At 40.4% G+C, this 15184-nt stretch overlaps 1 protein-coding gene across 1 annotated transcript in view; it reads left to right on the top strand.

Annotated features, from left to right (window-relative positions):
* Positions 1-14121, top strand: part of ADGRV1 (adhesion G protein-coupled receptor V1) — a gene marked incomplete at its 5' end in the record, with an annotated part of 528497 nt that extends 514376 nt beyond the window's left edge. The window contains 3 exons of the mRNA XM_082623775.1: positions 1091-1282; positions 3451-3628; positions 13048-14121. Coding sequence (XP_082479901.1) covers positions 1091-1282; positions 3451-3628; positions 13048-13166 — 489 coding nt within the window. The 3' untranslated portion in view covers positions 13167-14121. The remainder of the gene's footprint in view (positions 1-1090; positions 1283-3450; positions 3629-13047) is intronic.
* Between the last annotated feature and the right edge of the window lie 1063 nt (positions 14122-15184).

Here is a 15184-nt window from a genome sequence, read left to right as displayed (position 1 = left end):
TACTGCTTCTACACTGCCAGAAATATTAGGAGCTATGGGAGAATGCAAACTTAAAAAAAAAGACCATATATTTGTGTTTTATGAAGATCTTGACATTAACTCCTTTTTTTCTATAACAAGCTGAGTGTCTTGCTTTCATTTTTGTGGATTAATTTAAGAAGTTTAGTAATTAAGGAGATTCTTATTTGCTTCCAAAACTTAAACACCAGGATTAACAGACACAAAAGTCACAATTTAACGTATTTTATTGGCTGAGTGTAAAGGTTAAAATTACCAAGCTTTGTAGAAGCACCATTAGAAGTATACAGTAGATCCCTTGTAGAAATCATGAAGGAAAGCCAGTGTAGGCAGTGTCTGGAACACAATTGTAAAATGTGAGTTGCTCTCTGTGACGGGAAACAGAGCAATTGTCAAGAGTTTGACTAGGTTGCAAAAGAATTTAAAGGGCCTGCAGATGTTTAAGAATGCACAAGATAGCTTTGTCATTCTCATGTAAAGTTTACTGAGAAACAAGGCATGCTAAATATTAAGCAGTCCATACTGAGTCCCTACCCAGCGATTTTATTTCCAACTGAGATAAGTAGGTGAGATATTTAAACAGAATTAGAAGGCTTAATTAGTGCTGTCCTTCCCTGAGTCTCCAAGGTGGCTGGAGCATTACTCCCCATTTTGCTAAGAAAAAAAAAAAAAGAGATTAAGTGAGGTAGGTGGGAAAAGACAGTAATTTTTCAGAAGGCAAGAGGTTTGCCCTCTAAAACAAAATGTACACAGCTAATCAGATATACTTCTGCAATTCTGTTTTCATGTATTTGTAGAGCTAGATTCAGAGTTACTGATATTCTAACCAAGAAAAAAAAAAAAAGACTTCTAAGTGAGAGAGCAGTTTTCTCAAATGACACTGAAGAACTTTTGTGACATCCAGAAATTTACAGTGGCCTGTTGGTAGACTTCGAACATGTTCTGTCATTCCCAGCTTTGGGTAGCATTTGGAGAACACTTGTAGAAAATCAGCTATACTTACAATCATGTTTATTCTTTAGCTAGGATAGCAGGACTTCCTTTAATATGCTAGTGTTCTCTTCTTTTGCAGGGACTGTACGTTTTTGTGGTTTATTTCATTCTGCACAACCAGACGTGTTGCCCTATGAAGGCCAGTTACACAGTGGAAATGAATGGGCACCCAGGACCCAGCACAGCCTTCTTCACACCCGGGAGTGGAATGCCTCCTGCTGGAGGGGAGATCAGCAAGTCTACCCAGAATCTGATCAGTGCTATGGAGGAGGTGCCTGCCCTTGCCCTTTCTCCTTCTCTGTCTCTCTTTCTCACTTTTTGATATACAACCTTTCCATGTTATGGAGTACAAGTTAAATGGTGCCATGTAACTTTTAAATCCTTTTCCTACTGACATTCTCTGATCTCTGGTATTTGCTGTGCTTACCATGGTATCATGTCTGTTATCTAATTCTTTGTCCTCCTTGCTTTGTGAGCTCTATTAACCAGCAGTTTATACTGGGAAATCAGAGCTCTTTCTTCAAAAGCTTCCTAATTGGTTACAGCAGTGACTGAATCTGCTTCAGAAATGGTTTTTCAAATACTGTTTCTTCCTGGAAATATTTTCACAGCTCTCTTCCTTTACTCATGCCAATCCACTACTTCAACCCCAACAAACAAATAAACCTCCCAGTGTTCTCCCTCCATGTCATTTTGGGTTCTTGTGTCTAAATCACATTGTCACCAACCTCTCAGTAGTGCCACCCATAGCATTGGTACCACTGCTTGTATTTTGAAACATACCTGAAGACATTTGTCCAGGAGGAGGTGGTAAACAGATCCCTGACAACTTCTGCAGTGCCTGAGATGGGCTTGCCTACCGTTGCTTACACAGCCCATGTTAGTGTCTCTGTATTAAAGAGCCAAGGGGAACAGTATTTGTGTTTGCATCCTGAAAAATGGCAAGAAATCAAAGTGCATATGTCTGAAAAGAAAACAGTTTATAGATAGTTAAGTAGGTAAATAGATAATCTACCTGCTCAGTGATATTTTTTTGTCTTCCATGTTCATTTAGAAAGTAGTTTTATTCATGTCAGGTGAAAATTAAGGTAAGTGATCACAAATAAAGTACCATATTTAAAAATCTTGATATGTGTTTAGTACCCTAAAGTGTTCAGCAATCTAGTACCATTTCTATATCCCATAAGCTCTTAAAACTGAATTATTTTCACATCCCAGGTGATAACAATAGAAACGGATATTGTTAAGATCAGCAGTGTGGGAGTAAATCTTTAAAAAAATGGTTTTTGTCTCTTTACTTGGCTACCCAGTTTAGCATTTGTCTAGATCGAGACTATACATTAGCCATTAGCCATGTGTGTCTGTTTAAATTTAAACTAGCCACAATTAAATAACGATAAAAATTCACTTCATCAGTCACCCTGGCCACGTTCTGGTGTTCCATAGCCACGTGTATCTGGTAGCTACCATAATGGAGCACAAATATCTAAAACATTTGTGGCATCACAGTGCTATACTGAACTGTATTGAACCATCACTGTGTTGAACAGTGCTAGTCCAGATGTTCTGCTTCTTCGTGAAATCTTTTAAGGTTTCACGTTCTCTCAAATTTATTTCTCCAGCGCTCAAATCACTTTTCTCAGTGCGAGGCATCCCCGCAGTGTCTCAGAGAACCTTATATTGGGAGGCAGCAGCTGTGACAGTTCAGTTCCTGGCCTGAGCCACTACTTGAATGTTCACTGGGGGTGGAGCGCAGTGGCATACCCTAAAGTGTGCTCTGCATTCCTCAGAGGCTTAGAATTGGCCTTGATCCAGCTGTCAATGAGGGACTGGCAGAGACATTCCAGAAAGCCACGCAGAGAAGGGAAGGCATTAGGAAAGGAAGGATTAAGGGGTATTTACCAGTAACCACAAGGAAAGCAAATACATTTACTCATTTCAAGATAGAACTACCTTTTTAATCATTTAATTTTTTAAAAGGAGGACTTTAGCATTCTATCAAAGAGCTTTTATTTTCAATTCAGTATATCCTCATAGATAGCTACTATACTTAAAATTATATGTTATATCTTAAAGATTTAGGAGGGTTCTCCAGTTCTTATATTTTTAACAGCTTTCTTTGCACATATTCTATGAAAAAATTTAACGTATTGATTGCGTTAAAAAATAATTCTCTTCTTCCACGCATGACAGCTTAGAAATCTACAAGTAATCCTCGTAGAGAAATTCTTTAGCATCGCCAGATTAGACTGTCTCATGGAGAGACATACTTTTATAAGGAACAAAGGTAAAATTAAAGGTCAATTCTAAACAGTTCAACAGCCCTTTCACTTAGTCTTTGTAATGAGATGCAGAGATAAATAGCTCATATAGATTTCAGGATAAGTATGTATGTACTCATATTATGGTTTCCTTTTCTCCCAATGCCAACCCAAAAAGGTGCCACCTGACTGGGAGAGAGCATCCTTCCGACAAGCCAGCCAGGCCAGCCCTGACTTAAAGCCAAGCTCACAGAATGGCGCCACGTTCCCTTCCTCTGGAGGATATGGCCAGGGGTCACTAATAGCCGATGAGGAGTCGCAGGAGTTTGATGACTTGATATTTGCATTAAAAACTGGTATGTGAACCCACAGACCCCATTGGAAGTAGGCACTCTTGCTACGCTACAATTTATATCTTCTTCCCATGAAGTTGCAAAAGTACAATCAGTCACCCGTACCACATCCCAATTCTCATGACCCATTCCTAATCCCAGCCGAATTCTAGGATATTTTGTTCTTGGCACCAAATATGAGACAACCTAAAAATAATTGACAATTTGCTTTTAAGAAAAAGGCATACTCTAACCAGATGTAAATCTCTCTGCACTGGAATCTTGCTAGAACACCAAGATACTGCTGAGTCATAAGAGTCTGGTAGTGATCTCCCTGAGAGAGTTTTGCCTCTGACATACCAAAGAGAATTTCTTATGGAGTATCTTTGGAGCAGAAACTTTCAAAGGCAACATAATGGGCCTCATATAGTTCTACAGTTTTCAAAGTGCCATCATATATATGGTATTTCATTGGCTCTTCCTATTTGTTCAACTCCACTCAACCTGTGACCCCGATGGAGAGTTGTTTTCAAATCAAATATGCAACTTTTTTCTTTTCTTTTTTCCCTCAGAAAAACGTTGAACTGTCACTGTTAGAAAAAGTTCAGTGAACTTTTTCATTTCTAGATGTACAAACATGCAAGAAGTTGTGTCTGTGCACAGATGAACCTATTGAAATAGTTATTTAAAAGTGCATGCTACTATATGTATATTCCCATGTCAGATCAGTGCTTGGCAGTTGGTAAACCTTTTGTAGATGTTGTTGGAGAATGAATGAATGAACTCATTTCATGAATGAGTGAAAGAAAAATGAAACTTAGAGTTTCCTTGGAGGAATAGACATTAGATAAACATGACATAAAGAAGAGCAAAATAGCTAGTGGAAAGATTTATTAATTATTGAGAATTCAAGGAAATTTTTTTTAAAACCTGCTCAGTTGGTTCTTGAAGATATATAGAGCTTAAGTAAGTAAAGAGTGGAAGAAAAGCATTGCAGACTGAGGAAATAGAATTAGCCAAAGCCCAGGGCTGCAGGTGCATGACCTGCTTGGGGAGAAGAAGCATGCAGTGTGGCTGGGATGGAGGGTGAGTAAAGCCAGGCAGCAGGAGAAAAGCCCAGAAAGTAGTTTACCTACATTGTTAATAAGTTACTGTAGTTCCTCAACTGGGTTTCAGCAAGCACCCTCCTTGGGATCTTCCTAGACATCCTTGGTGAAAGGATCCCCTGACCAAGTATATTTGGGAAACTGCAGAGATTCACAATTCACTTGAGCATTTTAGCAGCTCTAAAAAGTCCTAGAGTAAAGAAACCCACTTCACTTAATTTAACTTGGGGCTTCCAGAATACATTTAGTGATAGATTCATTTGGGGGAGCAGAAGACTTCCTGATACCCTGCATAATATTAAAATGCTCTTCAGATGCCATGCTAAGGGATGGGAGTTTTATAGAACTCAGTGAGCCATCGAGGTTTTTGAGGAGAGGCACAACATGTTCCCACTGGTTTTGAGGCAAAATAACTCTTAGGGAAGTCTGAAGAATAAATTTAGAAGCAAAATCAGAAAGACTGAGAGGTGTTTACCATGGTCCCAGGGAATAAGGTTTAGGCCTCAAATCTGGTGAGTGGAAAGAAAAACGACAAGAAGAATGCTGAGGAAACACGGAGAGGACAGTCAGCAAAGGCTTATGCCTCTCACCTAGGTGACTGAGGGATCATACATAGAGCATTTGCTTGTTTATTTGTTTTCAAGGGGAAATTGATGAGTTCAGACTTGGATAATTTGATCATTCTGCCTGGTGGCTCTTAAATAGTCAAACTGGGATCTTTGGCAAGGGATCGGGGTTGGAAGTAATGGTCTGAAAGGCATCATTGCAGAGATTACATTTGAAGCTATGGGGATGAATAAGTTTAGTCTGCAAGAGTGGAAGCTAAGAGATGAGAAGAAAAGAAGTGAGGGAGGGAGAGGGAAGAAGGGAAAACACGAGAAGGGAAAAGGAACAAGAAGAACATCTAAGATAATACCTACGTTTAAGCGTAAATAGAAGAGGGTCCCACAGAGGACACTGTAGCATGGTCAGCACGAAAACGAGAGAAGAGTTTCATGAAGGAGGAAGGAACAACTGTATAAAATGCTCATTCGAGCTAGGACTGAAAGGGGGCTTTCAGATTACAAATAGTTCCCAGGGTAGATTATGTCCCCAGCACTGCAATGCAGTCAGTTGATGTTACAGCACTGGAAGCATAAAATGAATTCTTGCAACGTAATTAAATTAGATCTGGGTCCTGTATATATATAACAAGTACTAAATGCATTCCATTCCGGAATGTATGGAATGACTGACTTACTTATAGACTGAGTTTAGCATTCCTTAGAGTTCACTAAACTCTTTAGGAAGTAAATACTTTAAAAGACCACAATAGCAGTCTCTAACACTGGCCCCCTCTATTTTTAGAAAAGGTACAATAATAATCAAGTACCACCCCCTAGATGCTTTCCATCATACAATATGGTCAAATCAAAGGAGCAGTCGACCTGCCACTCCATCCACAGTGGAATTCACAATTGATACATTGGCCAGATGTGGACCAACAGGGAGTTTTATTTGACCTTCATTGCACTTTAACAATTTTTTGTGGCAAACTTTTAAAATTTAGAGATACCCTGTAAAAATCCAGAATTTCTTTAAAACAAAAATCTACCAATAGAGTGCTTAAAATCTAACACAACACTGCTTGATTGGAGCTGAGTAATGGCTGTCCCTTTAGACAGGACATGAGCTCTTCAGTTTGTCCAGTGCCCACCAGACCTTTGTCAGTGATTTATGTGAGCCTCCCTGGCACCTGTGATGTTTGAGTTTGCAAACCTTGACCTATCTCAGGTCCACCTTAACTGCGGGCCACTCCAAGTCAACTACTAGGAACAGTGGGACTTCCAAGTCTTTTTCATTTGAACCCCTAAACAACTTTGAAAAGTTATGTTACCCTTTGCATATATCTAAATAAACATCCAAAGGTTTTCATAAGTTTAAATAGAATCAAACAATGTCATTTCTATTGTATTATAAATTTTAGGGTTTAAGGGCCTAAGTACCAGAGCAATTTGATACCCACTGCTATTCGTTTTATTTTAAATATGTACAAGAAAGCTTTTCTTTTACATTTGGGGATTTTACACTATTCTCTTTTCTCTTTGAACTTGTATTACCATTCTACTCCCGACACAGAATTTTATCCTAATGTAATATATTTTATGTTTGAAATTCATTTAATTGGTATAAAATAGAAGCCCTTGTCCCAAAGCCAGTCATGGACTTGTTTTTCCATTTGAATTTTAGCCATATTGAATTCCTTAAAGCAAAAAAAAAAAAAAAAAACGGACACAAAGGAAAACACTACTGACCTTTTTCATTTTTAAAATAAATTATCTTTCTATGAGAAATTCACATTTCACTCTAAAAAGAGGACATCATATCTTTCAATTAGTTGTTCTTGAAATGCATCAGCCTCTCCACAGGCAAATGAGACACTCAGTTCTAGACTAGTGATGCCATGGTTATTATTAGTTATTTTAATAGAACTTTCCAATGTATCATCAGTGTCCCCAACAAGGACTTTGGGAGAATGAGAACAGTCACCCTGGGACAGCCTCCATTTAGGGAAGAGGAGAAGGTAGAGAGCTAACTAGAACAGATTCAGCCTACATAGAGTGTGAGTCCAGGATGGAGGGGCATGCACTCTATTTACATCCCTAACAAGAAGTGTTTTGAGTACTGGCATTTTTATGTTGATCCAAAGCTGACAAGATTCTAGAAAATGTCAACCTGGGAGCCTGTCGGGCTTAAAAGCAGGGTGTTTTTCCACGGGGGCTTCTCCCAGAGGGACTAATCTGATTCCCCATCATCCTTAGTCCCTTAACTTCCTGATTTTACCTCAGACCAATGACACTAATGTCATGGTAAACGTTTCCCTACTGGAAATGTTTTGTTTGTTTGTGTGTTTTGTTTTTTTAATTTTTGGCTGTGTTGGGTCTTCGTTGCTGTGCACGGGCTTTCTGTAGTTGTGGCGAGCGGGGACTACTCTTCATTGCAGTATGCAGGCTTCTCACTGCAGTGGCTTCTCTTGTTGTGGCACGTGGGCTCAGTAGTTGTAGCTCGTGGGCTCTAGAGCGCAGGCTCAGTAGCTGTGGTGCACGGGCTTAGTTGCTCTGTGGCATGTGGGATCCTCCTGGACCAGCGCTCGAACCTGTGTCCCCTGCATTGGCAGGCGGATTCCTAACCACTGTGCCACCAGGGAAACCCAAATTTGGAAAGATTTTGATTTTTTTTTTCCTCAGAAGAAGATTGAAGGAGTATGACCTTTGTATCACTGCCGCATTTTAAAAGGCCATAGAAAATAAGAATGGACTCAGAGAGGGTTCAGAGAGCTCTGTGTTGGAATCCTAGCTCTGCAGTCTACTATCTGTGTGACTTTCAGTAAGGAACTCAACCTTTCAGTTTCCTCATTTATCAAATAAATGTTCTTTTTTAAAATTTTTATTTATTTAATTTATTTATTTTTGGCTGCATTGGGTCTTTGTTGCTACACGCGGGCTTTCTCTAGTTGCGGCAAGCGGGGGCTACTGTTCCTTGCAGTGTGTGGGCTTCTCGTTGCAGTTGCTTCTCTTGTTGCGGAGCACAGGCTCGAGGAGCACGGGCTTCAGCAGTTGTGGCACGCGGGCTCAGCAGTTGTGGTGCATGGGCTTAGTTGCTCTGCAGCATGTGGGATCTTCCTGGACCAGGGCTCAAACCCATGTCCCCTGCATTGGTAGGTGGATTCCTAACCACTGTGCCACCAGGGAGGCCCATCAAATAAGTGTTCTTATTGTAAATTTTCATGAAGTTTGGAGATTGTCTGTGTGAAGAATCTACCACAGTGTCTGGCAGAATTTAAATTCAGTATGTAGTATAAATTATTTGTTGGATTCGATTTGTTGTTATGTTTAAAAACAGTTTTAAATATTCAAAATGTGTTCTGTAACACCTGGGTGTTCACTACACCATAACTATTGAGTGAGGGAGGTTCGTGCTTGAATGTGTGCCAAGGAGTTTGAAATTTATTCTATAGACAAATATGAACATGTGAAACCTGTGAGACAAAGAAGTCACACGAATAGAGCTGCCCCCATAAGAGGCTGTAGGATGTAAAAGACAACACCCTACGTCTGGGGTCAGAAGTCCAGTTGGGGGACTTCCCTGGTGGTCCAGTGGTAAAGAATCTGCCTTCCAATGCAGGGGACACGGGTTCGATCCCTGGTCAGGGAACTAAGATCCCACATGCCGCGGGGCAATTAAGCCCACGTGCCACAGCTACTGAGCTCCCGCCTCAGCTAGAGCCCACGTGCCACAGACTACAGAACCCACGCGCCCTGGAGCCCACGCCACAACTACAGAGAGAAAACCTGCACGCCACAACTACAGAGGAGCCTGCGCACCATAAGGAAGAGCCCGCACCACAACAAAAGATCCCGCATGCCTCAGTGAAGACCCCACATGCCTCAACTAGGACCCGACGCAGCCAAACAAATAAAGAAAATAAAATTTTTTTTAATTAAAAAAGAAAAGAAGTCCAGTTGGATATCTTCATTCTGTGACTTCCCTGCTGTGTGACGTGGGCAACTCAGTGGACACCTCTGATCCCCATTCAGTCCCTATGTCTGTAAAACAGGACTAATAATCATGCTTTCCTAACTAAAGCATGTTTGAAATGTTGAGGAAAGGAGAGACTCTAGATGAATGTGAATTATTACTTGTAGTTCCTTTGACATTGCCCGTTCAGTCTACCAAGGGGGAGAGTTAACTGTTATCACGGTTGCTGGATTTTTCGTGAATTTTTGGCTTAAAATTTAAGCATGAAAATACCTTTCAGAAAATCAGGATACTTACTGCCAAATACCTTCCTAGACCATTGAATGAATTACAAAGAGACAAGAAACCTGGGCTGTGTTCCCAGTTCTGCCGTGTTATACTTGTATGTAGAATGTGTCCTTTCTGAGTCTCAGCAAGGGGTTAGGATTTGGGTATTGTGCATTTATGTCAACTGGGAGGAAATTGAAAAGGAGGATGAGGTGGATCATACAGATGTGGTGACTCAGGGGAGGCTGTATCCAGAGCTTGCTGACATTTTCCAGGGCTCTGGGCTACTGAACAAGCTGGTGACACCCAGTCGCTTGTAAAGCTGCACCCCACATTGAACCTTCCAGCCCAGTGTGCTTTGTCCCTCACAGTCTGCTCAGCAGGCTCTTAGTTCAGAACTTCTAGTGTGCTTTGTCCCCATGCTGGGCAGATGCTTATGCATTCCTAGTGGCATTTAGAGCAGGCCAACCTTGAAATCAGAGGGAGTTGGTGCTCGTTTGTTCATTAAGCCCCACTCTTCCATGGTGCTAATGCTGGGGTCCTCTCTTGTTTCTCTGTAGTTGACCCCATATTGGGCAACTCTGTTACTCACCGAGATCAAGCTGCTATAGGCCTCAGGGCCTCAGTCACCTTCTCTTTATAAAATGGCAATGTGTCACTGATCCACTTGGAGGTTCTTCTAAGTCAGACAGTTCCTCTGCTTCCCTGGCAGAGAAACATGGGCCCTTTGTCCTTCAGAGGCAGTGTGGCAAACTCAGAAGTTACTCACATGTAGGGCCAAACACCATAACTGATTCAAGAGGGCTGATAAAAACAACGGCATACCAGAAGGTAGTACCTGGTCCATGTTTTGGTTGTTGTTGTTTTATATAATCCAGAAATACAGGCCCAGTGTTGCCTTGTCTTCTGCTTTTTAAAGCGAAACCCCAAATCTGATTTTTTATGTTAAATATATTCATTTTTAAATCATGGCAACTAACTAAATTTTTGAATATACATTGTCATTGGTAATATGCTAGTTCTTAACTTGAGGAAAGAGTTCACGGGTGTTTGTCACGTTTTGCTTCATGACTTACATGTACATTATATAGAGAGTTACCCTACAGTTTATCATCCATAGCAGGACAATTCAAGAGAGTAAAATGGATGTGATTAATAATTTTTTCAGGTATAAACTAGGACTTTTCTTTTCAAATATTGCATCCTCCAGCTCCCTGCTTGAAGGAATAGTGAAAGAAGTATTTGTGAAAGGGTGTGGATGTGGGCCTTGACGGATAGGTAGGAAGACGCTCAGGCTGGATTTACATGGCACTGCAGGACCAGTCAAGAGAAATCACTTTGAGAAAGCTCTCCAATGGGCAAAAGTTGGAATATGTCTATCTGGTGAGGTCCAGCCGAGTTAGGAGTATCTTGAAAGGCAGGGCAGAGGGTTCCAGGCTGACGCAGTTGACAATAGGAACTAATGTTTGTTCTTGAGAAGGCAGTGAAATGCAGAATGGATCAGAGGAACAGAACAGGCAGTAAAAATGGAAGAGGAATTTTCAAGAACTAAGATGAAGAGCATAATTTATTAATACATTGAGCAAACATTTACTGAACACTCACAGTGTGCTGGGCACTGTCCTATTAGCTAAGAGACATAATCCAATGGGAGAATCTGAAATTTTAAAAGAGAATCATCATGTTTCCATGGGTAGCAGAGGGGATACTACCTGAGTTGATATTTATAGGAAGAGTGGAAGCAGCCAAGCTAAAGCGTTGAGGGGGCAGGGAAAGAGCATCCTAGGCAGAAATGCTTGAATGATAACACGGTGGGGAAAGAGAGTGACCAGCAGCTCTAGTGAGACATTAGGCTAGAGAGCAGGCAAGAATCAGGTGGATTGTGCCTTGAAGCTGGGCTGAAGACAAGCCCTCCAGAGGTCAGAGAGCAGGAGGAGATGCAAAAGAAAGCAGAATAGCTTTGGAAAGGGTCAACAGGGGACTTCCCTTGTGGCGCAGTGGTTAAGAATCCACCTGCCCATGTAGGGGACATGGGTTCGAGCCCTGGTCTGCAAAGATCCCACATGCCACTAAACCCGTGTGCCACAACTACTGAGCCTGCGCACTAGATCCTGCGAGCCACAACTACTGAGCCCGCGAGCCACAACTACTGGGCCCACGTGCCACAACTACTGAAGCCCACGTGCCTAGAGCCTGTGCTCCACAACAAGAGAAGCCACTGCAATGCGAAGCCCAGGCACCGCAAGGAAGAGTAGCCCGCACTCACCGCAACTAGAGGAAGCCTGTGTGCAGCAATGAAGACCCAACGCAACCAAAAATAGATAAATAAATTTATTGAAAAAAGGAAAGAAAGAGTCAACAGGTCGGTGGATGAGTGGATGAGATGGACCAGTGTAGTGTCAGAGAAACAAAGCCAGGAAGTGGGGTTTCAACAGCAGCCTTTAACAGAGAGAGGGTGGGAAGGACAGAGACCCAAAAGAGGGAGAGTTTGGCTTGAAAGAGGTCATTAGTGGGCTCCTGCTTCCATCTCCGAATAGGTTAAGAAGAAGCTAATCCACTATCTTCCCATAGCTACTAACTGCAGAATTGCCTTTCCTACATCTCAGACAGATAGGGAAGTCTCAGCTGCCCAGGCAACTGCTTTTTCACTTCCGTTCTTGTTTGCAGTCTTGTGCCCAGCAGAGGGGGTGGGGCTGGGAACTGTAATCTCTGGTAATTAAGCCAACAGCACACCCTGTGACCACATCCCTAGTCTCTGTGTGTGTGTGTGTGTGTGTGTGTGCGTGAGAGAGAGAGTGTGTGTGTGTTTATGTGTTCCTCTGCACATTACAGAAGAAAACAACAAGGTGTTAGTCTAACATAGTGTCAAGTTTTCTGAATTATTCTGAGTTGTAAAAAAAGTAGTAAACAGTGGAGCGTCCTCAAAACAGAGATTCCAGGCGCTATCTCCAGTTAACAGCTAGCTTTGTGGGATTCTTGTGTGGATCTGTTGTGGCACTGTGTTACATAATTATTTTTATCTTGGGAGCAGATCTGAGTCATTGAGAGCCAGTGTCTTTTGGGCACTGATATGATACCAGGTGTTGTCAATGCACAGTTTTCTTCTCGGATCCCTGCCACACTGAGTCTCAGCTGAAGGACCTACTAGGTTTGGTACATGTAGGGTTGGAGGTTATACGTTTTCTAAGAGAAAATCCTACCCCCTGCTGAAAAATTCTAATAACCTGCCTGATCTTTTTTATTTTAGTAAGCCCCCAATTAAGAAATGCTGTTCTTTGGAGTAAGTTATACCTGTCAACCATGTAGAAACAGAAAAAAAGATTGAGAAGCCAAATTCGTGTCTTTAGTAATTAATTTGTACTTATAAAAACTACCAAAAGGAATTTAAAATACAGTTTTATAATTGCTAGGTATTAATAATATTTATTCTAAATGTGTAGCTCACTTTTTACTAATTAATAGAAATAAACGTGTGTTGACTTACTGTAACTTGACCATTAATTTGCTGGACTAATTGTTGGGAGTTTTGTGTTTATTCTTTTTCTATTGCAGGTGCTGGTCTCAGTGTCAGTGATAATGAATCTGGTCAAGGCAGCCAGGAGGGAGGCACCTTGACTGACTCCCAGATCGTAGAACTCAGAAGGATCCCCATCGCCGACACCCACCTCTAGCACCTCAGTAACCATTAGAATGAGAGTACTTCCCTGTTTGTGTTGGCTCTGTGCTAAAACTTTCTAAGTACATGCAGCCGTATAATAGGACTCTGTGAATTGTACTGGATGACTAACCCAGAGGTGATTGTTGTGTTTGGAATATAAATTACTTATCTTTGTGCAACCTGAAAATTAACTGCTATAATGAAAGACTGGATTGATCTGTATCAGTTAATAGGATTGACATATCAGTTAATAGAATGTACATATTCCAAGACTATTAGTTGTTTTTTAATGATGCTACATGGCTAACATTGTTTAATAAAAGTAATAACAATCAATAAAAACCATAGAATCCATTTGGCATGACCCAGGCTCATTATTTATGAGGAAATATTGTGCCTGAGCAAAGAAACAAACTCTATCTAGATGATGTCCAGCACCCCATTTCTTCCCGCATTGATACAGGTGATCCAGATTTGACTTCACCTTCATTCCTAAAAAACGTAAAATGTATTGTCTGTTGATTTTGCACCTGAGTGTCGACGGAGTACTGTAGTTTGCATAGTCTTTCATCAAAAGTATGTATTTCTGCTCATTATAAAATTAGGGATCTGAACATTTTCCAGAATGAATGTTCTGTTCCCAGTTAAAAATAACTCCATCAAGCATTTTAGTACAGCTAAGAAGAGGATCATCCAAACAGTGCAGAGTTTGTTTGGGAGAAATATTTCTTGGTTTGGATTTTTCAGTCTTTGTCTTGGAATGAGAAATCAGCAAGTCTGTCCTAGAACAAACCCTATTATGTTCAAGATGATTTCATTGACTATGGTTCCAGAGGAATCATTAAGAACAGAACAAGTTTGTTCTAAGAAAGCCTTTTTGACCTTTTATTTTTGAATTCTTAAGTATTCGGGGGAAAATCAGTAGTCATTTCAAGAAAAACTTTAAAAATTGAAAAAAAATCTGCCTAAGGAAAAATTTTGTTCTGTTAATCATTTCACTTAAAACCATAATTAAAACACCCAAGTGTTCTATCATCACTGTGAAGCATGACTTTATTTTTTATAAAACCTGAGGTGGCATTACTGATCTTGTTGAATTATAAAATGACTCTCCTTTCTTCTTCCTGTTGGTCCTCCCCTATTTCCATCTCCTCCTATATTGAGTTTTGATCAGTGACTTTTTAGGTAGGAAACAAAAGCTGCACAACAAAATCAAACAGCCTGAAAACAAAGGCAGCATCATTGGCAGAGTTACAATCCTTTTTAGGAAGTTTAGAAATGGTGCTAATAAGACTGAATTTACGTTACATGACAAATAAGTTAGTGTCTCTCTCAACCTACAGCATTGTACTGTAGTCTCTTCCAAAATAAGAAGCAATTGATGGAATTGGTTATAAAATAAAAATTTAACATGAAAATTTTGAAATTGGTAATAAGCATTTTAAAATTGTTGATAGGTTTTAATGAATTTGAGGCTTAGATGATGATTACAGAAATGTGAAATTTCATGGTGTGGAATCCATGAGTCATAATTACTATAACATTTTTTTTGCAGATAACTCGATTCCTATTTATCATTTAAGGTAAAGTTATTATCAGCATTTTTAAGGTTCCTAAATGGATTATAACTACACCATAATGAATTCTCTAACAAAGACAATTGTCAATAGTTGTTTTCATTTCTACGTGTCGTCAGAATTTGGGAAAATCTGGCCAAAAACATGACCAATCACAGACACCTTTCTTACTGCAGCTTACTGAATTTCTATTGTTATCCAAAACGCCATCTTGATAAAGAATCAAAAGAAACTCCTGCCGCTGATCAGCATGATTCTTTAAACATTAGAAGGAAAGGGCAAGATTTCTAGAAGCCGCAGTGCTAAAACAAATAAGCTTCATATTCCAACAGCAGCAATATTTTGCCATCCGGTTTCCTCTCAACGTAGAGTGAGATTGGACATCAGCCAGGGAAGGATAGTACCAGGTAGGAGGAAGCAGATCAAATCAAAGTCTTAAAAATGAAAACTCGAA

Source organism: Mesoplodon mirus (genome assembly GCF_964341445.2).
Source record: "Mesoplodon mirus genome assembly, chromosome: 5".
Classification (NCBI taxonomy): domain Eukaryota; kingdom Metazoa; phylum Chordata; class Mammalia; order Artiodactyla; family Ziphiidae; genus Mesoplodon; species Mesoplodon mirus.
Note: the sequence above shows the minus strand (reverse complement) of the source record. Positions and strands in the feature narration are given on the sequence as shown.